Source organism: Sesamum indicum, linkage group LG8 (genome assembly GCF_026168435.1).
Source record: "Sesamum indicum cultivar Baizhima isolate 11 linkage group LG8, ASM2616843v1, whole genome shotgun sequence".
Taxonomy (NCBI): Eukaryota; Viridiplantae; Streptophyta; class Magnoliopsida; order Lamiales; family Pedaliaceae; genus Sesamum; species Sesamum indicum.
The window spans coordinates 18325715-18351472 of NC_142664.1; the positions used below are offsets into that span (position 1 = coordinate 18325715).

A 25758-nucleotide genomic window follows, 5' to 3' on the forward strand; every position below is an offset into this window, starting at 1 on the left:
AAATTCCAAAACCAAGGTTTTTATAAGGTAGGACGAGATCAAAAACTATATCACCATCTTATTTATTAACATAGAGAAAAAAATATATATACATTATCGTCCACATAAATTTGTGCTTACACCAGTTATAAATTATTAGATCAAGAATGATATTATAATCGTGGATTAATCCAACTATTCATAACTTATATAGATATAAATCTACATGAACTATATCAAAATTTTCAAGAATGACACATTCAGTTTTTTCTGGTAAAAAATATCCCTTTTCCAAGATTTTCAACTCGGAACCAACTTAGAAAGTGGGGTTTTTAATGCTTCTTCCTTTTTGGCCAATGCCTTTTTCCTTAATTCAAACATTATGGCTTCCAAACCCAAACCTTCTGTTTTTTCCCCGTTGTCGGCAACATGCATCACTATTTTCTTTGGTTTATATATATTTGTTATGGGAATAATTTAATAATAACATGATAGTATTTTTTTTATTTTATTTTTTATGATTGGGACATGCGGGGAAATATGATACCTGCTCCAACTAAGTAGTCCGACGTCAGCAAACAGCCATTTGTCTTTTCCGCCCGCGCCCAACTCATCTCATTATGTTCAAATAATTGTTCCCATGGATTGATTTTTCATTACATTTAAAGAGTTGGTCTAAAGTGTATAGCAATTAATATATACTTTTACAACAAATTATTTAGCATTAATGTAATATAGATATAGAGAGAGTGAGGTTAACATTATTATATTTTTCTTCTTATGAATACAAAATTATTACATGAGAATGTCAAATGAAGAAAAAAATTAAAAATTTATATAATATTAGTATTTTTCGTTCAAACCCAAATAAAATGATATAAAGTGTAATAATGAATTTTAGAAGGAAATATAAATGTAATTTTTGAATATTTTTAAAGAAAAATATAATTTTATATTTATATAGGAGATTTAAGTATAATTAAGCCTATAAATAATTGAATGGCGAGTAAAACCCGAAATAGAGTAATGGTAGTATACTTATGTTGACCAATATATGCAAAGTTTGCGGGTTGATTAGCAATTAGCGACTTTCTTTATGAATATTATTATTATATAATTTATAAACACGTCATTAGCAATAATTGTTCAGTTGGTCACATGGCAATTGGCCCCCAGCCCCTCACTACCAAATACTGATGAAAATCGTGATTTGCCACGTGCTTCTGTGCTGCGTTCATCAATATTATTCAAATACAAATTCACCCAATATTAATTTATCTTTTTTTTGGATAGATAAATAAAAAAGTAGGATAGTGTAAAAAAACAATTATGTATATGTTATTTGTGTCAATTAACGTCAAGACATACATTTAGTTCTATTAAAATATTTTGATAAAAATTTGAATATTTATTGTGAATGTGACAATATTGGACCTAAATAATTAAATTACGACTATCGATGTGCTAATATTATTATCAACACCTACTCTCCATGTGAGGTAAGACAGAATAGACCAAAACCTAAATTGACAGATTCAGACAGGAAATATAAGATGTTGCTGATGGGATTCAAAAGCAAAACCCTATTTCATGAAGAATTTTAATTAAGTTGGATTGTATTGAATTAATTATATTGTTCTATTTCTTATGTTATTTACTCTTAATATAATTAAATTATTTTTTGAAAATGTACATCAATCCAATAACAAATAAAATGTAAGGTGCATTATTTGAAAGTTGTTCCATTCTGCTTGCAAAAAATATTTCTTTCTGTCTGGTTGCAAATCAACTCAGTTTTTCACTGAGAATTATATAAGTCAAACAAAAGAGGAATCAGAGGTAGAAGGAATCTATCTAAAATCCCATTTCATCCATTATCAAGAAATATACAGATTAAAGTGGTATGTTATCAGGGTGTTCAAACTAGTCAACAGTGGAACAAACATAATAAACAAAATAATAATCGAAAAAATAACGGGTGGCTACCGTCCCGACATCAGGTGGACTAAACCTTGGTTTTCATAGAACGAGCCGATGTCCCAATCCTCAGTCGAAGACGAGAGTGTCATTAGTGCAACTACAATTGATCTCATGCTTGGCCTGAGTTGAGGATTTTCATGTGTGCAAGCTTTGGCAAGATGAGCCACCTACACATAGTACAGACAAAGTGATCTTAGTATTTTAGCATACTACTAAAGATAAATCACTTCTTCAGTAGCTCAAATTCTAACTGATATCTGGCTCCACCTTGGAGACTGAATCAAAAGGATAATCATCACCAAGCCCAGGATCCACCAGTTTCCGCAGACTTTCTGTTTGATCAGGTTCGTTAAAAGCATCCTCAAACTGTATACATTAACACCAACAACTTTTCAGTCATTCAGTTGTTTTATGGGCTATAGACTGATCGAGACAGGATGCTGCAATGCAATACCAGAGCAACGAGGCCTTTTGATTCTGTTGTAACTTCATTGGTCTTTACAATTGCTTCTTTGGCAGATATTAATTCAAAAAGAACAACACCAAAAGCGTACACATCAATCTTGGGGGAAACATCACCGTACTGTGCATACCTGCATGCAAGGGAACCACAGGTAGGAAGACATTGTTTTTTTAAGGAAACTCGGATTATTAAAAGTTAGCAACTAGAGAGGAGTCCAATGTCTCTACTAGAAAAAAGTGATGTTTTCCTCAAGTGATAAGCTATGTAAGCTGATTTTAGAAGCCGAGAACTTACTCTGGAGGCATGTATCCAAAAGTCCCGACAAGACGAGTTTGCAAAGAAGCACTCCCCACTTCAGTCAGTTTGGTAAGACCAAAATCAGCAACCTGAATAGCATATATTAAGCTTAACATGCCTCTACAGTCGCATGGTTTATAAAGTTCTTGCAATGATTAAGGTTAAAGAAGTGAAACCACCTTGGCACGGAAGTTCTTGTCTATTAGAATATTTGCAGACTTGATGTCACGATGAATATAGACTGGAACTGTGTGCTCGTGTATGTATTCAAGTCCTCTAGCAGAATCAAGGGCGATTTGCAACCTCCTGGACCATGGTAATGGTTCTGTTACTGAAATGAAAATGAGAATCACAGGCATCAGACAGAATGGTGCACCCGAAGAAACTCTGTATTTGGCAGATGTGGTATTATTCTTACCTTTACCACGCAAGTGTTGGCTGAGGTTACCGTTGTCAATGTACTCGTAAACTAGAAACAAGGAACTCTCAACACAGTATCCTATTAAACGCACCTGCATTAGATAAAACAAAGGTTTAATACAAAGAATGAACCTGTTCAAGAAACGACCAGGACACACAGAATTAATTGTTGCAAGAGCATTACCAAGTTTACATGATGGACGTGCGTTAAAACGTTGAGTTCAGCCAGGAATTCCTTGGTTGCTTGCATGTCCATTTTCTTGACAGCAGCTTTCTGCATAAACACAAGAGCAGAGTGGCATAACGAGGACAAGTATGTCGTATCAAGTCATGGATTTTTCTTTCATGGCTCCTACTGTTGGACGATTACATTATCAGAGCACAACTAGTTTCCTTTTCATAAAAATAACAATCTAGGATCTGGTCCATATACCGGTTTTCCCCCTGGTCGACTCTATCGAAACATGTTTTAAGCCAAGTCCACAAGACCCTGGTCCGATCACATGTTGTCTTACTAAGTTTCCATTTATAACCATATGCAAGACAAAACTCCATGAATCATGAAATGATAATGAACTAGCAAAACTCCTTATCTTTTTGCATAAGTGCAGTACGATGCAGCAGCAAAATCAAGTGACTTACAATGCAAAATAAAACAAAAGTGCACACTAAAGCACAAACCTCGCCTCTTAGCTCCCCATAGTATACAGAACCAAAGCCACCTTGCCCGATCTTATGAGACATGCTGAAATTGTCAGTAGCCACAGCTAATTCTTCAAATGTGAACTCCACTGATTTATCCACGGTTATACCTTTGAGCTTTGGAGATGCACTAGCAACTAGTGGACCCGGTTCTGGTGTTTTTTCCATTATACCAAGACCTACATTTGTGATAAAGGAGATGTATAATTATCTTTCTTTCTTTCTTTTTTTCTGTGTTGTGGATGAGTTAATGTATAGCATGTGGCTATGCATCATAAAGAAACACAATTTTAAGAAGCTTAGTTTCAGCTTTATCAATAGACTTTTACAATACAAAAAATAGAAAGGATAACAGAATTCCTCGTTTCTGTGGATTTGATGTAAAAAGTCAAATTTTCTCACGAAAGATTCATTTTGCAAGGTACCATATGCATTGAGGAAATAGGTCACATCATTGGAGTAAGATAAATCAAAACGTAAAAGATCACCATGTGCATTCTCGATGCTTTGGACGTTCTCGAGAAATGATTCCTCTTTCGCCTTTTTCCTTCTATAGAAGACAAAATAGACGCACACTCCCAAAGATATTGCCCCTATGACGGCCGCAACTGATATGCCGGCAATGAGTCCACCGGAGATGCCTGCTACAAAATCAATCTTATCAGACTGTGACGGAATAAAGCAAACTGACTTTAAAAACATTTTGGACCACGGAAAGAGAAGGTCGAACCGCTTGAACTGCATAAAGGAAAAGCACACTATTAGATACGAGTTCTAGAAATCTGAAAATGAATTGATATGGTGTAAAACTAGTTAATATCTCCCCACCTTGACGGCAATGGGGGGTACGTTCCATTTTGATCTGCATTGAAATGAAAAAACAGTATATCAGCTGCAGTTAGTCACGACTCTGGGCACGGCTGAACAATTAAACTTTGACAAACAATATTCAGACGAATGCTATTGTCCAACTGTTTTGATCATGGGAACTTGCGGAAACAATTCTATGAGATAGAGAAAGTAGAAAATTGCCAATGTCTGTCGTTCTCCAACACATCAAAGCAATCACAAACAAACTAAATACTACAAAATAAACTAAGTCACCTTTAATCCTCATTTCTGGCCTGACTTATGGTTCTTTTTCCTACCAAGAAATTTCCACTCCACAAACATATGAAAATCATCAAATCTTTTCTATATATACCTCTTCCAGGAACGAAAACTAAACCACTCCCACTGCTAAAATCCACACCAGGATTGTAATCCTGCAGCAGCCTCTCAGGGAGGCTAAATTCATTTGCTACTGATGACAAACTCTCACCGGGCCGAAGAGGATACGTTATGAACAATCCATAAGCTTTCGAAACACGGCTATTCCCACACGAACAATTTACCGTAACATTCAACTGTGCACCAGCAGGGAGGCTTTCAGGTGGATAACTGTTGAACCTTGTCAACATTTCGACTGTGGTAAGATTAGAGTAATACAGTTCTGCTAACCTTAGGTAAGTGTTACCAGCCCTGATCTGATGGATAAAGTGATGACCCATAAACTCACTATTTATACAACCACAAAAGAAGGGCACATTCAACCTGGTGCCGGACCGAATGAGGTCTGGATTGGTGATTTGAGGATTGTAGCGAACAATATTGTTAACAGGGGTTGAAAAGGTTGTAGATATGAAAGTGAGGTTTGCTCCCTCCCATATGTAATAAGAAGCTAATGCTTGACACCCTTTACTACATTGAGATTCAACTCCAGCCCAGAAAAGATTCAACACCAAAAACCCGAAAAATATATCAAGACTTCTTTTTTCTCGCAGCTCCATGTTTCTTGACGTTCTCGGCTATTATGGGATGAATAAAGATCTGAAACCCTGTCAGAAAGAAGTGATTGATCTTGTTGAGTAAATCAGGTGAACATTCGTTCTGTCGTTGAAGATAACTTCGTTTACCAAGAGTATATGTTGGTTGTACTAGTTGACCCCGTCTTGTCCAAACTTAAAAATGTCAACATGCGCACTAGAAAATGTCGGGTTTTATGTTCTACGGCAACACGGTGGTTGACGCTTCCCAAAGTCGACGAATTGAATGAGTTATGTTTGGTGGGTTGGTAGTTCTTCTCTTACAGTCCAGTCTTAGCAAGAGAAATTATCAATAGAAATCACACACTCTTTCTAATTAATATATTTTTCTGGGTTTTTTCCAGTTCAATTAGATTGAATTGTTATTGCAGCTTTTCTGGGGCAATTATTGATCCACACGAGGAGGTTTGAGAAACATCAAGTTTGGTAGAATATAAAATAAGTATATAAAAAGTGCAATACAAGTGTTTGGTATAAACTTAAAAAACAAATGATTAATAAATTATATTATATTTATTCTATAATTAATTTGATTCAATCAAATTTGATTTGGTTAAAATTTTAGGTGTTACAATAAACAAGAGTAGACAGCAGCCACTCTTGGCGTGGCTGTTAATAAGAACCTTTATTATAGTTAATTAGGAGGGAAGTCGGACAGGGCAGCAGCTATTGGGCATTGGGTAATTGGCTGGTTTTGTTCATTGTTTCTTCTGTCGGGAAGCGATTACGACGGAATCAAAGACAAAAATTAACAGGTCATCCCTCATTACGGAACATTATTGTAGTTTATTATTAATAATCTTGATACTATTATTCATAATCATGAATCCTCATTGGAAAAGAATGTCCCCGTTCTGGTTCGATGGACTTCTCCAGGACCTTTATCACTTAATTACACTCAGGCGCAAATAACAAGTTGATCAAAGATCATATCCTCCTAACTCTCAAAAAAAATGATCATGTCCTCCTAATTCGATCTTTATTTCAAAACTTTGTTTTGATTTAGTGTAAAATTTTACACCAAGGTCGGAAAAGGTAGAATTTTGTCATTCTTGTAATAAAAGGGTAGTTTTATTTTAGGATAAGATGATATGAAAATAAGGCTTTCATTTTATAACATAACGAATAATAAAAAATTACGGAACAAATATTCTAAATTCGATAATGCAGTTAATTATTAGTCAAAAATATCAGTGTGAATAGGAGATTATCAAAGAGTGATTACTTGCAGATGCTTCAGCCATGATCAATGCTTATTTTCAACCTTAAATAAAAAAAAATTATATATATATAATGGTCATTAATATATATACTGAAACCTACAGCTTTTTCAAAATTGCATAGACGTGAACGTTGCTTACCTTTAGCAGGCAAGAAAACTATCGCTGATCCAGGGCTAAAATGCGACCTCTCATTGAACCTCTCCAGCAGATCCCCAGGGACACCCATCTCAGCCGCCAGAGACTGCAAGCTCTCGCCGGCCCTGAGCGGGTACGTTGCGAACAGCCCGTAATCTCTCGAGACGTGAGCGTCACCGCATGAGCAGTTCACTGTCACATTGATAGGAACAAAATCGGGTACTTGAGTCGGGTCATACACATTGACCCGTTGGATCCAGTAGTCTGTTGTCAGGTTGGCAAAGGCAAACCTGGCAACCTTGGAATATGTATCACCCCTTTGGGTTATATAGTGAAACGTATGACCCAAGAAATCGCCATTCAAGCATTCGCACGAGAACGGGATGTTGAGTCGGGTCCCGGTATGAATGCTGTCCGGGTTCGAAACATGCGGGTTGTAGGGGAGAATATCTGGGATTGGTTGATTGAAAATCTTGCTGATGTAAGTGAGGTTTGTTCCTTCCCAGACGTAGTATGATGCTAGAGCGAGGTTGCAGCCTTTCCTGCACTTGGCTTCGGCGATGAAGCATGTGAAGAGGACAGACAAGCAAATTGCTAGTGTAATAACTGTGTTCTTGTTAGAGGAAATGTTCATTTTCTGGAGAGGTGGAGAGAAAGAACATTGAGTTATGAATGATGTAAAGATTCCATATGACAACTGAAAATGTTACAAGGCAAAATGCTATATTGTCTCTTCTTTTATAAGTAGGCCCGCCTTCACATGAATTGGATTTTTTTTTCTAATTTTAAATTTATTTTAATAAGACAATAATAATTTTCTACATTCCAACTGGATTAGATTTATTACATTTGAATAAATTATATAACAAGTATGTCATAATAATTATATCATTTGTATATATTCACAATAGTGATTGATTGATTGACATCAAATTTAATTCACAAAAAAAAAAAGAAAAAATAATTCCAGAAGGGATGCTGATAACAGACATCCTCTGTTCTCAGGTCCTTTGATTTGTCCGTCTTGAATTAAAAACTGGTTCTCCATTATTTTCTTGAGTGAGTCTTACAAGATGTTTAACTTGAAAACTACATGCTTGGCTGCCGGACTTGCAATTTATACATTACCTTCCCCTGAATGCAACAGATATCATAAATATTGATATGCTTCTACGGTATGTCTTAATTTTCTGCCAATCATAACATAAATCTTATAAATGATAATAGATCAATATTAATAGTAAGAGGGCCCCTTGATTTCTTTAATTCCGAAGGGAACAATGAACATATGTTCAACATCGTACTCTACACCTAAATATCCAAAGCAAGAATTTCAACAGTTGGGAATACTCAAGACAGGCAGACACTGACCGTGTCCTGCCAATTGTCTTCCAACTAGTTAACATTGGGTGTCGCAAAACGTTTGACCTTTCAGGAGTTTAGCATTTGGCATACAGATAAGCAAGAAAGGAAATAGACCAAAGAAAGGTGTATAATTCACATTTCAAGTTAAGGAGCAAAGTACAGTTAATCAGATACACTTTTTATTACTGTTCATGATTGAGATAATGTCAAGGAACCAACAGAAGTATGTGCGATGAATGCCTTGTCAAAGCAGGTGAAGCTATTATTGTATATGTACGAGTTCTAATCAACTAAAAACGAACCACAGAAGATGTATTTTCAAACGGCATCAATTTAGTAATGATAGTTGGATTGTGCTGCTTTGCATGAAGAAGGTTATACCCGTAAACCATCTAATCCTTCATTTCTTCTTGGATATCTTCCTGTGGCTGCGACAATGAAGCTTATTCTGAGCACATAACTCGTGTCCTTTGAGGACGTGTTTGTGTGCACTTGCATGCAGATTTGAAGAGAGATGAGAAACTTGTTAAGGACAAAAGAATTTACCTCAAGGTAGGCTCTGACTTCATCCGAAGCTTGGATTTCCCCTTTACTAAAGTATGACTGAGCATTTTCCTCGATGTGATCCACCCTGCAGTTCGTGCAAGCAGTAAAATCTAGTAATTTAGGTTATCAGTTTTCATGCAGCTATCAGGGTATAGTGAAGTTCTAGGCAAATTCTCCCAGTTCATGTGAAGATATGAATAGGAAGAAGTTAATGGAAATAACAGATTTAACTAAGAGTCTTACTTGTAAATGTAGTTGACCATTAATCCAGCACTTTGCCTTAGCCCTTTCTCAGATCGATCAGCCATCCAATTAATTCGTCCAATCATCTGCAGCACCGTTTGTGAACAATAATTAGCATAGAGTTCCCAACTACCAATACACTTCACACAGAAATAGCCCCAACTCTGCAACCATAAGCACCCTCCCAACATGCCCCCCAAAGACTATGCAATCGGTGAGAAAGCAAAGTATTATACAGATTACTTTTTTTTGGCTATTGTGCTGACACTATAGTATACAAATTATAGTTGCATAACAAACCGCTCCATTTTGTAGGTGAAAATTTCCAACAGAATCCAGAGCCTTTCCTCTCTTCTTTTCTTGAAGAAGGTACCTGTAGTCATGGAGCATATTGAAACAAAATGCGAAAGCATTAAAGCAGCAGAATAAACTCACAGACACATATAGGCAGAACAAGTTTTCACATGGTTGAAACAACGTAAAGTTCGTGTTTTCATGGTTAAGTAACTTTTGCAGTGGATGAAACATACCTTGCACAGAGCCTCATTAAAGGGGTTTTCAACACAAGTGACAACTTTTCTGACTTCGTCCACTCATAACTGGTTGAGGACAACAGGTTCCGGATTACTTCCGTACCGTTTTTCCCAGTGGCAAATTCTCTGATAGATACACTAAAAAGAATCAGAAAAATGATGGTATCTTGTTTCATTTAACATAGATCAGTATTTGCATTAATTTAAAGAGGCACACTTATTAGAGATTAAATCTCCTAATAAAGCTATACTATTATTCATGAAAGAATGATTACTCAATTATAGAAGAAGAGACTGACTTATACATGCCTCTAAGAAGCACTTGAAGGTAAAAGGATATACCAAATGTTTAACAACAGTCAAGAGAAAAACAAGTGAAGACATGTAAATGTAATCCCAAAATATTGAACCTGCCAACACATGACAAGACACCCCAGAAACCTATCACATGTTGATTTGAAACAAAAACTTCAAAGACTTCGGTGTCACAGTTATTTACACCAAAAATGGGAAAACATCAAAAAGAGAGAGAGAGAGAGAGAGAGAAAGCAGACTACTAAGGTTCACAAATGACTAGAACCTAATATGGTAGGTTAAGCATATACTACATGATGTTATTAGATTGCATGCAACCTTACGCTACCTTCTAGATATGTCAAGCTAACCAAAGGAAGGCTCCCAAATTTCATAGTAAATCCCAAACTAATGACATAACATCCACAATAAAATGGCATAATATGTGCTTACTCGGCTGCTTCTAAGAGTGCACTTTCTTCTTCTGGTTTCAGCAAGTTTTCACTGAAAGTGGAACCAGATCTCTCGACTGATGCCAACTTTGACAAAAGCCATTGCATGTAACCTGGTAGAGGACTAAGTGTTGCAAATGTCTGCAGGAGATAAATTGTACGAATTAATAATATTAAGAAATGGAAAACAAGACAGAAATCACTGAAATTGATGCCAGGAAGACTAATACATATGAACTTACAGATATTCCTGGCATGTCCCTTCTCACCACATCAATCACACGTTTAATAAGAAACTTTCCCAGGTTGATTCCAGATAAACCAGGCTGCAGATCCAGGTCAACACTGTTTTACTCTATTTCTTGTCCCAAAAGTCGGAATCATATTATTTGAGCTGTAACTAAATATGGGATTCCCATTACCTGAGTGGAAGATATGGAATAAAAGAGTGCACATGTCGCCTCACTTTCAGGTGTGGGAGGATCATCCCATAGAACTTCCTGTAATAAACTTGTCAACAATGAACAATTTGCTTGATACCAGTTTGCTAGTATGTTAGAAAGTTATTCACCTGTATTGTTTGAGCCACAGTCTTCATGAGTGCAACTTCAATAAATATCAATGGTTCACCTGCAGACAGTTTTTTATTTGATTGTAAGTCTGTAACTAGCTGTTAAATGTATATGATATATAATCTGAGTGACGAACTGATTCAGTTAGCTTCCAAGCAGGCAGAAATAAACAAATTCTGACTCTTGCATGTCAAAAATATGATCAGCAACATGAAACTTGGATCAGTAAAACTGGTTGCATTACTTTCAAGAGACAACCCACTTTCTGTTAAAAGAGAACCTACAGTCTAGAAACTCGAACAACTACACAGATAAAGCAGCAGTTCAATCATCAATTCACAATATTTTTATATTTGATCCATTCAAGTCCATCGATTGATTCAAAATTTGCTTGTATACGGACAAGAAAAGAAGGGTAACCTGGAATTGCAGGGTGTAAATATCCAAAACAACGCCGTCCTACACCCAGCCTTCGCTTCAGATCTAAAAGATTGCTGATCGGATGCACTGCCTGCAAATAACAATGATAAAATTAGCACATTTTAACATTTGCAATATTAGCATGACAGAAATCTATGAACATGACGACAAAACAAGAAGCTTACTTCATATGCCACAATCTTCTCCAACAAAGAAGCTGAATCATCCCATGTTATGTGGTGAAGCTGAAGGTTTGCAGGACTAAGCCATGTAATAAGCTTCTCTTTCAAGTAAGAGTCAAGTGCCCTCAATGACGGAATATTCTCCTCCCTGAAAAGACATATGTTTATGGTTTCTTTTTGGAGTCCAGAAGTGATACCTTTGGTTCTGCCAATCAACATGTACATGGACGGGAAAAGAAGATAACAAGTCTACAAGAATGGACGAATACTTAAAAGAGGAAAGAAGGCTCTTTTGGTTTAATTTTACTCATTCAGCACCAGGACTCTGTGTAAGTCCATGTAACTTTCCCAGTATGATTTCACTGATATAAAGCGAGAAACATGAACCAAAGCAAATAATACCCATTTGGTGCATAACCTTACGCGAGAAAAGATAGTATATCTGCTCTCATAATTGACAAGAATCTCAGTCCTCCAGGGTGCGTGTTCAACCGTTCAAAAAGCACTTCATACATTGGCTTGAGAGAATGCCTCAAATTCCGCTCAATCCTATAGAAAGCAGAAAAAGATCCTTCCTCTTCATGTGCATTTTCCACAGCCTTATCACCTAAAACAATGTGTTTATCCCAAGACATTTTCCAGGTACAAGTTAATCAAAGACCAAAAAGCTCATAAAGAAAAGTACGAGTCAAAAGTGACATGCAACTTACCACTTGGAAGCTCAAGCCCGAGATACTGCTTCATCAACTCACGAACTTGTATCCGGTTGAGATCATATTCTCTAGCAAGTGTCAGCAGCAACATCCTGCGATCTTCATTGGGAAGGCCAAAATAACCCTGCATCCCTCCTGTTCAGTAGGTATTAAACATTTCAAAATAAATTGTTATGGATGCACTGAAAACTAAAAAGTGACCTCAGAGAAATCATCCAGTGCAGCATCTAGAATCTCTGTCTTGTTCATTGATATGGCCGAGTGCATCGACTCTCGCACTCGCTCAAAGTCTCTGAAAAACCCACACCTAAGTTAAAACTTGTACCACATTCAACAAATTATATATACATTTCGTACTACAAAAGGCCATACATCAACAGCACTTAAACCTTAACCATACATACAAATTACCACACGCTTAAAATATACGTAGACAATACAATTTTGCAGCTTGCGTAAATAAACATGCCATCCTTTTTGCCTGAGTACAGATTACATAAAAGAAAAAAGAGTTGCAAAAATCAAACTGCAGAAAGTAAGTACGACTTCATACGTGTGGAAACTGGCGGAGGCATCCTGAGAAGAAGAAGAAGAAACTCCATCCAACGGCGGAAACTGCATGTGATTTATTCTGCTCTGCGAAGTGATACACTCAGTCATCAAGAATGTGCAGGAGAAACAGAAATCACAGTCAGAGAAGACTAAAAATTAAATTTAAATCATTAAAATAGAAATTAGTTCGATCGGTGAAACAGAAAGCGAACAAACAAACGCAAAAAATTCAAGTCAAAGAAACAAAGACTTACGGTGGAACTAGAGGGGGAAGGTGGGCGCATTCTGGTGCGCATCAAAATAGAGAGCGCCTTCCTGTTCTTGTTCATATTTATTCTGTACCAGATTTCTCTTTTATTTATTTATTACAATTGTAGTTTATTGTTAAAGCAATTGAGCACGTTGGTGGCTGTGGCTGTGGCTCTTACATAAAGTAAACTCCACTGTGTGTACGGTGACTTCCGTGTGGTTCCGACAGTCGTAGATCACCAGCCGCTTCCGCTAAATGGTCCATGGACCCATGTCGACCGTCTGTTGCTTCAGGTGGAATCAATTAACAGGCCTGTTTCTACGTATGCCCACATAGTAAAACCCAAGGCCCGTTTGTAATGTCAAAGCCCAAAAACTCTCGAGTCCAGTACCTTTGGTACACATTACCCCAAGGGATTATATGGGTGAGCTCATCACTACTCCAAAACATTTTTATAAGATGTTGAATATAATTATATTTTGAGCGAGTTTATAAACTTTTTAATATATCTTCTAAAATATTTTAAATTATATAAATGGTCGCAAATTTTTGATAATTTTTTAGGTAAATTATAATAGGTACAAATACTTTTTTTTTTTTTTTGAAAAATTACAAATACCCATACAACTAACTATTAGTTTTGACAACCCATTGTAGGAAAGTATTTGTTAGTATATTTGTAATTTCATATGAGTATTTGTAATGTTTTAAACAATATGAGGGTATTTGTAGTTATAGCAAACTTTAGGGGAGCCTGTTGTAATTTATCCTAATTGTTTTGATAAACAAACTTATAAGATCTAAAAGAAAATATTAAGGTCCTGTAAATAAGTTCGAGTCCTACCGAATATATATGTATTTGTCTCGCCATAGATGAGTTATTATAATTTTTTCTACATTCATATTGATGTATTGGTTGAATCAAGAACTATTATAATTTGCTATTAATTGTTCTTAGCATATTGATATATTGATTGAATCGATATAATACTAAAAAATATATATTTTAAAAAAGCAAGGAGTTCTCCCATTTTATTTTGAAAATTTTAAAAGTTAATTTCAGCATTCTTTAAATTAATTATAAATTTTCCATTAGTAACAATTAGTGACATATTATAGATTTTATAATTTTATTTTATCCAAATACTTCAATAACTTATTTTTAACATCTGATAAACTTCAAAAAAAACATATATTATTTTAATATATGAATTAAAAAACATAATTATGAATTAATTGGCTGTTATGTCTCCATCAGTAATCCTCTCCAAACTTATATTATTTTAATTATTAACTAACTTACAACATAAACCTTCCATTCCAACCCACCCCATCATTTCTACCTTCGTTGGCCAGAATCGAGCAATAAGTAGTTAGACCTCTAATAATATTTTATTTAGAAAACCCACTATTTATTATTTCTTTTTTATTATATATATAGTAAATAGAAAGAAATTATAGGGGGATGCAGGTCAAATACACACACAGAGAGTTGAAATGGCTGGCACTAGCAGTGTATGATTCGAGAAGTTTGAGGGTGAAACATAACAACCCAATTTGACAAGACAGACAGGCGTTGAGTTTGTGGCGGTAGTGATGGTCATGGAGCACCACAAGTGTATATAACAATAATTGAAACATCCATGTTCCAATGATGGAACGTACCACCTGCTCCCTTGGAAAACACATACTACCCTCATACTTACAATATATTAGCCACGTGTCATTATATTTTGTATAATTATAACTATATTCCCATCCCGTGAAATTAAATTTTGATATCCCTCAAATATTTTTTTCTTTCAAACTTAAAACTAGGGAACCGGCTCAAGGTATGCACATCTACTTAGTTAGTGTCAAATCGACTGACTGACGAGCAGGTAAGGAAGGCTCACAAAGCCCTTTCTCCCAATTTTACTGAACTGTAGACTAAAAAATCAAGCAGATTCTAGTCGCACATATCATACAACTTATCAACAGATTAAGATACATCATCCTAAAATATCTACGGTTAGATACTAACAGATCGATGAAAACCGAGCGGATAATATATAAGTTACAGATTTTCAAATTCCCAAGCAAACTTGGTAAGACCAAGTACAACAGTCATATTTCATGTTCTTTATAAAATTACAAGTGCACCTACAGAGAGATGTTAGTGTAATGTATTTTTCCGTATGTGCTTGTGTAAAAATTCGCCATAGGATAAAGTATGTGCTTGTATTACAATACAATTTCAACGAGTGTGCTTGTAATTTTGCAAATTACATTAAGTATTTGTATAATTAAACCTAATCCCATAAAATACCAATGAATTTAACCTTACATTTGTGAGATGTGAAATATTTTGTGCGTCGATAACTAAACTTATTTAAATAGATCTTACAAGATATTTTTACAACTTATAAAATATTAATAATAACATACAGTACTTCTAATTAATTTAGAAAAATTTTGAAGACAAATTAAAAACTCTTTATTTTCTTTTAAAAAAAATCAATGTAATATTTAATTTGCTTAATACATAAGTTGATTTGTGTCTTTATCTTCATTTGAGGTTCTTCCAGTCTTGTTCTCCAACTACCCACCCCCAAAACATTAGTTGAGGAACACGAACCTTTGACGACGTGCACATGGATAAAGCTATATCGTACTCAATCCATTTTCATGATACCAAGTACTTTGATTTCCTTGTTGAGGTTGTCAAAAACGTTGACACTTGACCTATTTCTTAACAAACTATTCTTAAAAAATGTTACTCTATTGCTTAAAGCATATGGTGATGTGACCATAACCAACATCGATTTTTTTACTACAATTTTTATAGAACTTAAAAATACAATGTATTTACTCTCTATTTATTTCAAAAATGACATTTCACCCACCAAAAAATAATAATTACCATTTATTACTCGCACCAAAGGAACATATATTAAGCTAGCTCAGTTAATAATTAGTAATAACATGTATTTATTATTATTTCTGACAAAAGAATCGAACACTCCTCACGCCAAGATGACTGCCTCGTTGGGTAAACTCTCAGATGCTGCCTTTATTCTCAAGTTCTCCTTTTTCTGATTCTGTTTTCCCCTACAGCCCTATGATTTCTACTGTCATTAACATATTTAATTTCTTGCACTACTAATTAGGTTATTGTCCAACAATCTAATTAGTTTAGAAATACATTCAGATTTGGTGGAATTACACGTAAATTTTGTTGAATTCAGAAAGTATATATTTAGTATATCGAAAATTTATTTTTATCTAACAAATAAATTAATTTATTAGTCAAAGTTTATAAAAAAAATTGTTGATATTAACGTATTGATATGATAAAAATCCATATCTACCCCTAATTGACTTATTATTGATTTTTTACAGGTCAAATAAATAATTCTATGACAAAATTACCCTTACGCATCTTAATAAGATATGAAGAGATATATTTTCACCGTTATAAGGATAGCTTGGACAAAAAAATATCGTTTGACTTGCAATAAGTCTTCGAATATAAACATCAATTTTTTTTGTTAATATTAACAAGTTCAATGTATAAATGTTGACTGACGAATAAATATATTTATTAAACGAAAGCAAATTTTAAGAATACTAAATATAATTTTTTAAATTAAAAAAAATTAAATGATCAATCAAGATGAGTTTAATATTCCAGTAATTATCGAACATCACAAATAAATATAGCGTAATTTATGAGATTACAGCTATGAGCTCCACCAAACTTGCATTGGGGTCAATGTAAAGAAATCTGTTAGTTTTGGACGGTGTCCAGTTGCTATTTAAGGATGCTTTTAACTTGAAGATTTTCCGTTGGGTTTTGTCGTTAGAAAGGAGCTTGACTTGACGTAATTGGGTAAAAAGATATTTGCCCTCGAAATACAGTAATAATCGATTTTTATATTTTGTTATTTATTTGTTTTTGTTTTTTTATAATTGTCAAACTAATTACCCCACTTTTACAAGTTATTTTCCCAAACTTATAAAAAATTTATGAGTTTGTTAAATTTTATGTTGTAAAAATATGATGTATTTTTTAAAAATAAATGAAACTCGAGATTTTATGGTGAAAAGTTGTACATATAAATAGTATGTAACAATTTTTCGATAATAATTTACATATTTCATGTAGTTGGTATATTAAATTAAAATAAAAAGAAAAAGTTAAAAATAATAATAATATAGATTTCAGGAAAATTAAGATGGTGGAGGATTATTAGTTCCTTTTAGGTTGATTTTAGTAGGTAGGGTGGGCAGAAGCCACTCTGTCCATAATCACTCATCGAACGTTTTAATTTTTTTTGTAATTATTAGACCTTATTTTGACTACTATTTACAATTATTGAGATTTATGAATGGCTTAGGAACAAAATTAAGAAAAAAGGGTACTATTATTGGTACCAAACTAATGAAAATGTCCAAATTTTAATTTTGTTTTTGAGGAAAAAGTTTGAGACTATTATTTACAACATGTTTGGAGTGGAAGTCAAAGGAACTGGGTACCAGCAGAATAGGACAATTCAGTCATTTCCAACCCCACACACATGACACATCTGCCTGCCATTAACTCCAGTCTGCATTTGTCTCCCTCCAAGTGTCCAACCACAAGCGGGGCCCCACCGTCGGTGACTCTAATACCCATAAAATACAGTGGCATCCCTTGCAATAACTCGTGCTCTCCGAGGACATTTTCGTCCTTGCCCGGGGAGGGAATTTGAAACTACTCTCACCGTGAACGCTGCTCGCCTACTTTCGACCAAACTTTACTGCCTCTTTAATTTAATTGTTGAAGGATTATAAAGAAATTACCAATAATTAGAGCCCATTAAGCGTATTTCCTATTTTAGCCGACACATTTTGTTCATTTATTAATTATTTATTTGACTGCCTTCTCTCTCTCTCTCTCTCCATAACTCTGAAGCTTCGAATCTCAGGAGATTGCTTTTTAACAATGGTGATGATTGCCGCAAAGGATCGCACTTCCTCCTCCTCCTCCGTAGAGCTCTCCGGCAATGTTAGCTTAGTTTAGAAGTGCATTTTACAAGTTGTGCTTGTATTGACTGCTGAACCGAGACATGGAGAGGCAAGTGGCGGCGAGCTCGTCTCTGTTCTTCACGGAGCTTGTGGTGATCGCGGCGGTGATCTTCGGCTTCTGTGCTGTGGCTGACGCTGCTACTGATCCTAATGATGGTGAAGCTTTAAGAGTTTTTTTATTGTTTGTCGGTTTTTTTTTTTTTTTTTTTTGCTGCTGGTTGCTTGATTTGATTGCTGAGCTTCTTAAAGTCATAGGAAAAATGAGATTCATGGAAGATGACTAAGTCTTTTTTTCTTGAATTTTTGCTTTGGGACTTGAGATTTTTTTTTTTCTTTTTTGCCCCTTTCTTCAACGGATGGGAATTCTGATGCTGTATGCCGTCTATATTTGTGTGTGAAGGAGAATGCTGAAACTTTACTTTGGTGAAAGTGCTTCGTTTTAAATCTGTTGTGTTAACTTTTAGGTCTTTTCCTTTTGGCTTTCGCTGTTTCTGAGAGAGACAACGGAAACGGAAAGGCAAAGTTACTTAAGCACCGTTTTTGCGAATGTTTTGGAAAAAAGATTTAATCTTTAAGCTATTCTGGATATTCTATTTTGTTGAGGAAGTGATGAAGAAAAGTTATCATACATTTTTTGCTTCAAAAGGAAATGCAACTGCAAGGAAATGTTTGTAAAAAAGATGATTATGAGAAGTATATATCAAGTTATTTGGATACTCTCAAATGTTAGCCCAAGAATTGAAGGAAACTAAAGATTGAGGATTTGCTTCATAAGATGTTGATGTTTTGCATAATATGCATATGAAGAGAAACTATCTAACTTTGTGCCATGAATATGCATGTTTGTTGCATAATACTTCTACAGTCTCGAGCAATTTGGTAATGATACTTTGTTATGTTTTCGATGGTGTATCAGGAGTTAATTTCAGCAGATATGTAGTGGACATGACAAGTCTCAATACAACCAGAATGTTCTGTTAAAAAGTATTCCATTGTCCAAAAAAATCATTTAATTATGGAATTTTAGCTTCCATTCAGCATTTAGTGGTCCATCCAGTTCAACATGCACGATAAGGCATAATTGTGGCCCTGTTATAATACAAATGTCATTGTGGGGCCTTCTTTCGTGTTAGTTACTTGTAGCAGAGCCTTGTGTCCTTGTTGCTTCGTAACAACTATATATATTTGTGATTCAAGTGTTGGCCTGACTCTCTTTGAAGATGTTCAACTAGATATTGAGTTGCATTTTCCTGCTCTGTGCAGTTCAGGGGCTCCAAGTTTTGTACACTTCACTGAATAGTCCTTCAGAGCTAACAGGCTGGAAATCAAGTGGTGGCGATCCATGTGGTGAGTCATGGAAAGGAGTCACGTGTCAAGGTTCTTCTGTTGTCTCTGTGTGAGTGTTACCATCCTGGAATTTTTTTTTTATACAAGGGCTTGTCTATAGTTTTTAAGGCTCATGAGAACTTCTTTTCTTGATTTTGGAACAGCCAGATATCCGGGTTGGGACTCAGTGGAACAATGGGATACTTGCTCAACAATCTTGGGTCACTCAAGACATTGTAAGAGAGCCGTTTCTTCAGTGGGATAGATTGGTTCTGGTGCTTTTCTGTTTCTTTTTTTATTAACCTTTTATTTATGCTGCAGGGATTTGAGTAACAACAATATTCATGATTCAATCCCATATCAGTTACCGCCAAACCTGACAAGCCTGTAATGTTTACTATTGATGGGACTCTTTACTTCTCATAGTGGCTAGTAATTGTTCCAAATGATCAATTTCCAAGTGTTTTTTTCCTGGTACAGAAACCTTGCGAGCAACAACTTAAGTGGGAATCTTCCTTATTCCATATCTAATATGGGCTCACTTAATTATCTGTAAGTGGCATATTTTCTGTGCCTCAAGATATTAAGAAGGCTCTTCACATTATCTTATCTGGTGATTTTACGTCGTTTTTCTAATGCCTGGACCTATTGTTCATCATTTAGGAACATCAGCAGAAACATGTTGTCTCAGACAGTTGGGGATATGTTTGCCAATCATTCTGCACTAGATACTTTGTAAGTTGCTGGTTTCTTTTTTCGTGAATACCTATTCGTGAACAAGTCCTGGCTGTTAAATTCTGTATTTGCCCGTCATTTATTTCTTTTAAAAGGCTTTGAATCCCACACCACTTCTCTTCTTTTTTCCTTTTTCTAATTTACATCCAGTTTTTGTACCAGCAATTCATAGATTTAGTCATTTTAACAATGTGAACTAATACAAGGCAATTTCAGGGATGTATCTTTCAACAATTTTACTGGGGATCTCCCATCTTCCTTTGCATCTTTGACAAATCTTTCAACTCTGTGAGTATGATGACAACTATTCTATTACATATTGAAGATTTTTGAAATTTTGTTTTCTTTTCCCTTCTTTGTGTCCTCTTGCCTTGCTATTGACTTAAGAGTGATATTTGTTTGCAGTCAAGTACAAAACAATCAGCTCACAGGTTCTTTGAACATCCTAGTTGGTTTGCCTTTGACAAATTTGTAAGCCTCACCTGCACACCCTGCAAAACCTCCCTTCTGAAACTAATGAAAGATCAGATGATGTTGATTCTTTTCATCGATATCATGTGTTCTTACTCATACTAAAATCTGCAGAAATGTCGCCAACAACCAGTTTACTGGGTGGATACCACAAGAACTAAATTCTATCCCCAATTTTGTGTAAGTGCTTGAAGTTGTTTATATAGAATTCAGGCGATAGAAATTGATTAGAAGCTTATAAAGCTCTTATCCTAGTAAATTGCCTCACATAAAGCATTTTATGAACCAGATACGATGGAAATGCATTTGCAAATGGTCCTGCTCCTCCTCCACCACCATATACCTCACCTCCTCCTGGTAGATCACGCAATCACAGCCGGCAAACTCCTCCTGGTGGTCATAAGCCTGACTCCAACCGAAGCAATTCACAGAATGAAAATAAGAATGGGTTGACAGCAGGACCTATTGTAGGCATAGTTCTAGGATCTTTATTTGCTGCAGTCTTGTTGCTGCTTGCTTTAGTTTTTTGCCTTAGAAGGGGAAACAAGAAGGAAGTTGCTGCACGACCCTCAACAGGAAGTCTTCCTGTCAGCAGCGAAAAATGCAGTGCCACCAAGTCCTCATGTAAGCTGCACTAAGAAAACTCTCTTATGTTGTCTTGGACCTGCTTTTTTATGCTTGCTTTGCCTATTGCCTCAACTAGTCAACTACTTGTGACATCTACTTCAGATTCAGCACAATCTAAGTTCTAACTATTTGTAACTATTCTCTTCTTTTAATGACTTTGACCTATGACCATTTCAAAATATTGTCCGCTAAAATGTACTTGATTGATGTCCCTAGTAGTTTGGGTATGTTCAGAAAGGGCCATGTGTTTCTGCTGTGTTCTTTGCTAACCAGAAGAAGGGTTATGCCAGTTCAAATAGCTACGGCTTTTCTTTATACAAGATCAACAAATTTATTCATCTGGAAATTGTAGATAAGATCCAAGTTTCTTTTTCTTTTTTTTATTGGTGTTTGTGTGTGTGATTTGGTATGAGTTCATTTTATTATGGTATGAATTTTACTCATTCATTTTGCACCATGCTTTATCTCTAGTGAATATGGAGATGCAAGAACAAAGGTCAAAGCCAACAGCTAGTGTATCTGACTTAAAGCCCCCACCAGCTGACAATTTGACTGCGGAAAGGTTGCAAGGGAAAAATGGATCTGTAAAAAGAGTGAAGTCTCCAATAACTGCTACTTCTTATACAGTTGCTGCTCTTCAGACTGCAACTAATAGCTTTAGTCAAGAGAACCTGATCGGTGAAGGTTCTCTTGGTCGTGTTTATAGAGCAGAATTCCCCAATGGGAAGGTAATGGCATTTGCTTTTCTAGCAGATCTGGAGAATGCTATCATCTTTACTTGTCAAATTGAGCTGTAGTTTGACATGCAATATGGGCTGGGAATTTGCCTCCTGCCTTTTTCACCTGGAATTAGCAACTTCATTTCTTCTGGTGTCATTTGTAGCGTTCAAATGAGATCATGCTTGATACAGATTGAGGGTTATCTGTTGACAGCACCAAATTATGAAAATCGAGCTGCAAAAATGTTGTGGTGTCATTGTGGATTGGAAATATTTTTGTTCTGACCTGTGTCCATTAGTAGGATGAAAATTTATTTGTATGTTTTCTTGGGTTCAGATTATGGCCATCAAAAAGGTCGACAGTGCAGCACTGTCACTGCAGGAGGAAGATAATTTCCTTGAAGCGATTTCAAATATGTCACGTCTGAGGCATCCAAATATTGTGGCACTGGCTGGATATTGTGTTGAGCACGGACAACGACTTCTTGTGCATGATTATATTGGAAATGGTAGCTTGCATGATATGTTGCACTTTGCTGACGAGAGGAGCAAGATGCTGACATGGAATGCTAGGGTTAGGGTGGCACTTGGCACTGCACGAGCTTTGGAGTATGTTATGGTTATGATTTTTGAATACTTGCACCCACACTTACCCTACACATACACAGACACCAAGCTCCTCCTATGTGGACCAAATGCTGAAATCAATTCTCTCTCCTTGATTAGGTACTTGCATGAAGTGTGTTTACCTTCTGTTGTGCATAGAAACTTAAAGTCGGCAAACATTTTGCTGGATGAAGAACTCAATCCCCACCTTTCAGACTGTGGATTAGCTGCTCTGGGACCAAATACAGAACGACAGGTAAATGAAATGCCATACATCAGCTTAGCTGCTGTTCACTATTTTTCATGGTGATGAATGCAAATACTGAAAGAGCAATATATATTGAGGCTTGTAGGATGTAAAAATCAATGACGGATAAATTAAGATTGGTCTATTGCTGGATTTTAAATTCTAGTTCTTTGAACCTTCGGAGCACCAACTTTGATGCTGTAAAACAACTGGGCAGGTCAAAAACCTATATAAGATTAAAATTTTCCTGGTCATGTTGATAGGTTTCGTCAACCCAGATGATAGGCTCATTCGGTTACAGTGCACCTGAATTTGCCTTATCTGGAATATACACTGTGAAAAGCGACGTATACAGTTTTGGTGTCGTTATGCTGGAGCTTCTGACCGGACGGAAGCCTCTTGATAGGTATATCTGATTTCACATGGTCTACTAATGGCAATATGCTTTAGAATATTTCAATGGACTTTTCTATTCTGTTTTCATATTTTGTATTTCGTTGCCACTGTCAGTTCAAGAGCGAGATCGGAACAGTCCCTTGTAAGATGGGCCACCCCTCAACTCCATGATATTGATGCTTTAGCAAAGATGGTGGACCCTGCACTAAATGGCATGTACCCTGCAAAGTCTTTGAGCCGTTTTGCAGACGTCATTGCCCTCTGTGTCCAGGTAATTTTCTTTGCTAACACTACACCAGAAGTTTCTGCAGCATTTCTCTGAAAAATTGCCTAGTCTATCAAATTACTCCTATTAGCGAATTGCGAGAAATAGAAAAGTCGAGGTTGGAACAAAATTCGGATGTGTAAAATTGCTGTCTGTCTCCCGCATTCTGCTTGAGCACAACCCCATAATTCAAATTTCTCTGGGACTTGTTTGGTCTCTTACATCATGACATTTGCTCACCTCTATTGCCTTTGGGCTACAAATTACACATAATTATTATCATTTTCCCATGCAGCCTGAACCTGAGTTTCGGCCCCCAATGTCTGAAGTTGTGCAAGCGCTGGTTCGATTGATGCAAAGGGCGAGCATTGTCAAAAGAAGATCCAGTGAGGAATCAGGTTTTGCATTCAAGACTCCAGATCATGAACCAAGTGACATGTTATAACAGGTATCAGGCTGGCAGGGTCATAACCTTTGCAATTTTGAGTGCAATTGTGCAAAGGTCGACTGGCCTTGCTCAAAAACCGAGAAGAAAATGATAATTATAAATAACAAATGCAAAGAAATGTAATTATCTTGAATACATTGCGGGAGAGAATCACTTATTTATACTTTATTGGTAATTGCTTCATTTATTTCCATTTGATTTAAAGAAACATACAAAAAAAAAAAACAAAGAACAAAAATATCAGCCTTTTGTTCCTTTGCTGTCAATTAATAGTCACTAGTGATTGCAACACACTTGATATGTTTATATAATATAAAATTTTATTAGTTAATTAAATAAAAGAAAATGAAAATAAAATCATTATAAAAAATGATAAAATGGATTAAATTTAAATATGCAATTATTAATACAAAACTACCAGTAGAGAGATGGTGTCAACATTGTAGTTTTTTGTTACAGGCCTTTCTTATTTACACGAGTAATTAATAATATAGAATTAAGTAATATTTTGTGTCTCCTTGAGTTGAAACAGTCTTACTTCCAAACTAGTTTCCTTAGTGCATATTTGTCTTAAAGTTACTAATTATATTTATATTTCTAAAAGAGAAGTTAAAATAGCCCTTTTAGTTGCAACTAAATTTTACAATTTCAATCCTGGTTCGAAGTATAAACTTCATTTAGGGGTTTTATTAGGACCCGACGGGCTGCATCTTTGTATGGGATAATTACAACGCCTTTTTATGGAATTTGGTACAACATATAAATCTTTTGCAATTTTAAAATTATACTTAGTATTCTTAATATTTGTCATTATCTATACTATTATAAAAGAAAATTTTGTTGTTGTATCAAAATTTTTGAATATCCAAATTTGCCTTATAACTCATTCTTTTTCTTTAATAAATTTGGTCAGGATAGTAATTTTAAATAAATTTATAAAATATCCCTCAAACTTCCTCAATTTTTGACACTTTTATATTTTCATAGTCGCTATTTTATAATTGATAACCAACTTATCAATAGAATATTAATTATTTATAATTTTTGAATATTCTTGCACACGTATCGAGTGTGCCATGTATCACTAGTCCAATAAATAGATTCATTCATTTGTAAAATTCATGAAATTTGTTGATATCAATAAAAAAGTTAAATAAAAATTCATATTCATTTCAAATTAACTTAGTACAGATTTATTACAGGTTATTTACACTTATATGGGTGAAAATATAAAAGGATAATTTGGCTTGAAAATATTAACTTGACCTGCAATCACTTTGTAACAAGTAAATTGCGAGTTTTATTAACAAAAATGAATGGATTTATTTGTTAAATGAAATTAAATGTTACGGTCTTATGGATACTGAATGTAATTTTTCATGTAATTACATAAAATTTCAAATAGAGAGATATACTTGTCCCTTATTACATTGGAAACAAACTTTTATCGGAAGAATCACATTGTTCGTCTATCTACTTTGTTACTGAAATCTTTTGGTCTTTCATGTTTCACCACTTACAAATTTTGTCCTTCGAATGATCTATTTTTTCCACACATTTGATCCATATGGTCAAGTTTCTAACAGAAACTAATGGAATAAGAGCAAAGGTCAGAAGGGGGAAATGGGATGAAAAGCAGCCACTCAACCATTCTTTCAATTTGCTACCCGAGAAATCCTAATC

General features: G+C 35.3%; 3 protein-coding genes and 1 pseudogene across 5 annotated transcripts; 1 reads left to right on the plus strand and 3 right to left on the minus strand.

Annotated features, from left to right (window-relative positions):
* Nucleotides 1–1819: 1819 nt before the first annotated feature.
* CERK1 (chitin elicitor receptor kinase 1) lies at nt 1820–6027 on the minus strand. The gene is made up of 12 exons (XM_020696129.2): nt 5046–6027; nt 4670–4703; nt 4572–4579; nt 4330–4485; nt 3821–4020; nt 3324–3413; nt 3138–3231; nt 2899–3050; nt 2717–2808; nt 2414–2552; nt 2227–2325; nt 1820–2126 (listed from the first exon to the last, which is right to left on the minus strand). Exons 1-12 carry the CDS (start codon nt 5668–5670, stop codon nt 1962–1964), a joined length of 1854 nt encoding a protein of 617 aa, XP_020551788.1. The 5' UTR covers nt 5671–6027; the 3' UTR covers nt 1820–1961.
* Nucleotides 6028–6516: 489 nt separating this feature from the next.
* LOC148787272 (chitin elicitor receptor kinase 1 pseudogene) lies at nt 6517–7698 on the minus strand (annotated as a pseudogene).
* An 840-nt stretch (nt 7699–8538) lies between these two features.
* LOC105168000 (malonyl-CoA decarboxylase family protein) lies at nt 8539–13408 on the minus strand. 2 transcript variants are annotated; one of them, XM_011087901.3, is made up of 16 exons: nt 13191–13408; nt 12938–13020; nt 12586–12676; nt 12382–12508; nt 12095–12278; nt 11675–11819; nt 11490–11580; nt 11069–11127; nt 10920–10997; nt 10740–10823; nt 10499–10638; nt 9749–9877; nt 9519–9591; nt 9219–9304; nt 8976–9060; nt 8539–8857 (listed from the first exon to the last, which is right to left on the minus strand). In XM_011087901.3, exons 1-16 carry the CDS (start codon nt 13263–13265, stop codon nt 8822–8824), a joined length of 1566 nt encoding a protein of 521 aa, XP_011086203.1. In that variant the 5' UTR covers nt 13266–13408; the 3' UTR covers nt 8539–8821. The 2 variants fall into 2 exon arrangements, with proteins under 2 accessions (XP_011086203.1, XP_011086204.1); XM_011087902.3 differs by having other exon boundaries at nt 12938–13015; nt 13191–13399.
* Nucleotides 13409–18044: 4636 nt separating this feature from the next.
* Nucleotides 18045–24250, plus strand: SRF8 (STRUBBELIG-receptor family 8). 2 transcript variants are annotated; one of them, XM_011087903.3, is made up of 16 exons: nt 18046–18391; nt 19499–19631; nt 19726–19797; nt 19883–19948; nt 20042–20113; nt 20225–20296; nt 20513–20584; nt 20702–20767; nt 20882–20947; nt 21057–21391; nt 21866–22122; nt 22451–22722; nt 22840–22975; nt 23230–23372; nt 23477–23633; nt 23923–24250. In XM_011087903.3, the coding sequence occupies exons 1-16, from the start codon at nt 18277–18279 to the stop codon at nt 24070–24072; spliced, it is 2184 nt and encodes a 727-aa protein (XP_011086205.2). In that variant the 5' UTR covers nt 18046–18276; the 3' UTR covers nt 24073–24250. The 2 variants fall into 2 exon arrangements, with proteins under 2 accessions (XP_088739546.1, XP_011086205.2); XM_088883420.1 differs by lacking the exons at nt 20513–20584; nt 20702–20767 and having other exon boundaries at nt 18045–18391.
* Nucleotides 24251–25758: the final 1508 nt, after the last annotated feature.

Excerpts from the sequence above, each read along its gene's own strand:
- SRF8 (XM_011087903.3), top strand. The coding sequence starts at position 18,277 with ATGGAGAGGCAAGTGGCGGCGAGCTCGTCTCTGTTCTTCACGGAGCTT. Across the intron at positions 20,768-20,881 it reads GGTTTGCCTTTGACAAATTT|AAATGTCGCCAACAACCAGT; the intron begins GTAAGCCTCACC and ends TAAAATCTGCAG. Across the intron at positions 22,976-23,229 it reads GACCAAATACAGAACGACAG|GTTTCGTCAACCCAGATGAT; the intron begins GTAAATGAAATG and ends TCATGTTGATAG.
- LOC105168000 (XM_011087901.3), bottom strand. The coding sequence starts at position 13,265 with ATGAACAAGAACAGGAAGGCGCTCTCTATTTTGATGCGCACCAGAATG. Across the intron at positions 12,279-12,381 it reads CGGGCTTGAGCTTCCAAGTG|GTGATAAGGCTGTGGAAAAT; the intron begins GTAAGTTGCATG and ends ACATTGTTTTAG. Across the intron at positions 11,820-12,094 it reads GATATACTATCTTTTCTCGC|GGAGGAGAATATTCCGTCAT; the intron begins GTAAGGTTATGC and ends ATGTCTTTTCAG.
- CERK1 (XM_020696129.2), bottom strand. The coding sequence starts at position 5,670 with ATGGAGCTGCGAGAAAAAAGAAGTCTTGATATATTTTTCGGGTTTTTG. Across the intron at positions 3,232-3,323 it reads ACGTCCATCATGTAAACTTG|GTGCGTTTAATAGGATACTG; the intron begins GTAATGCTCTTG and ends TATCTAATGCAG. Across the intron at positions 2,809-2,898 it reads ACAAGAACTTCCGTGCCAAG|GTTGCTGATTTTGGTCTTAC; the intron begins GTGGTTTCACTT and ends TATGCTATTCAG.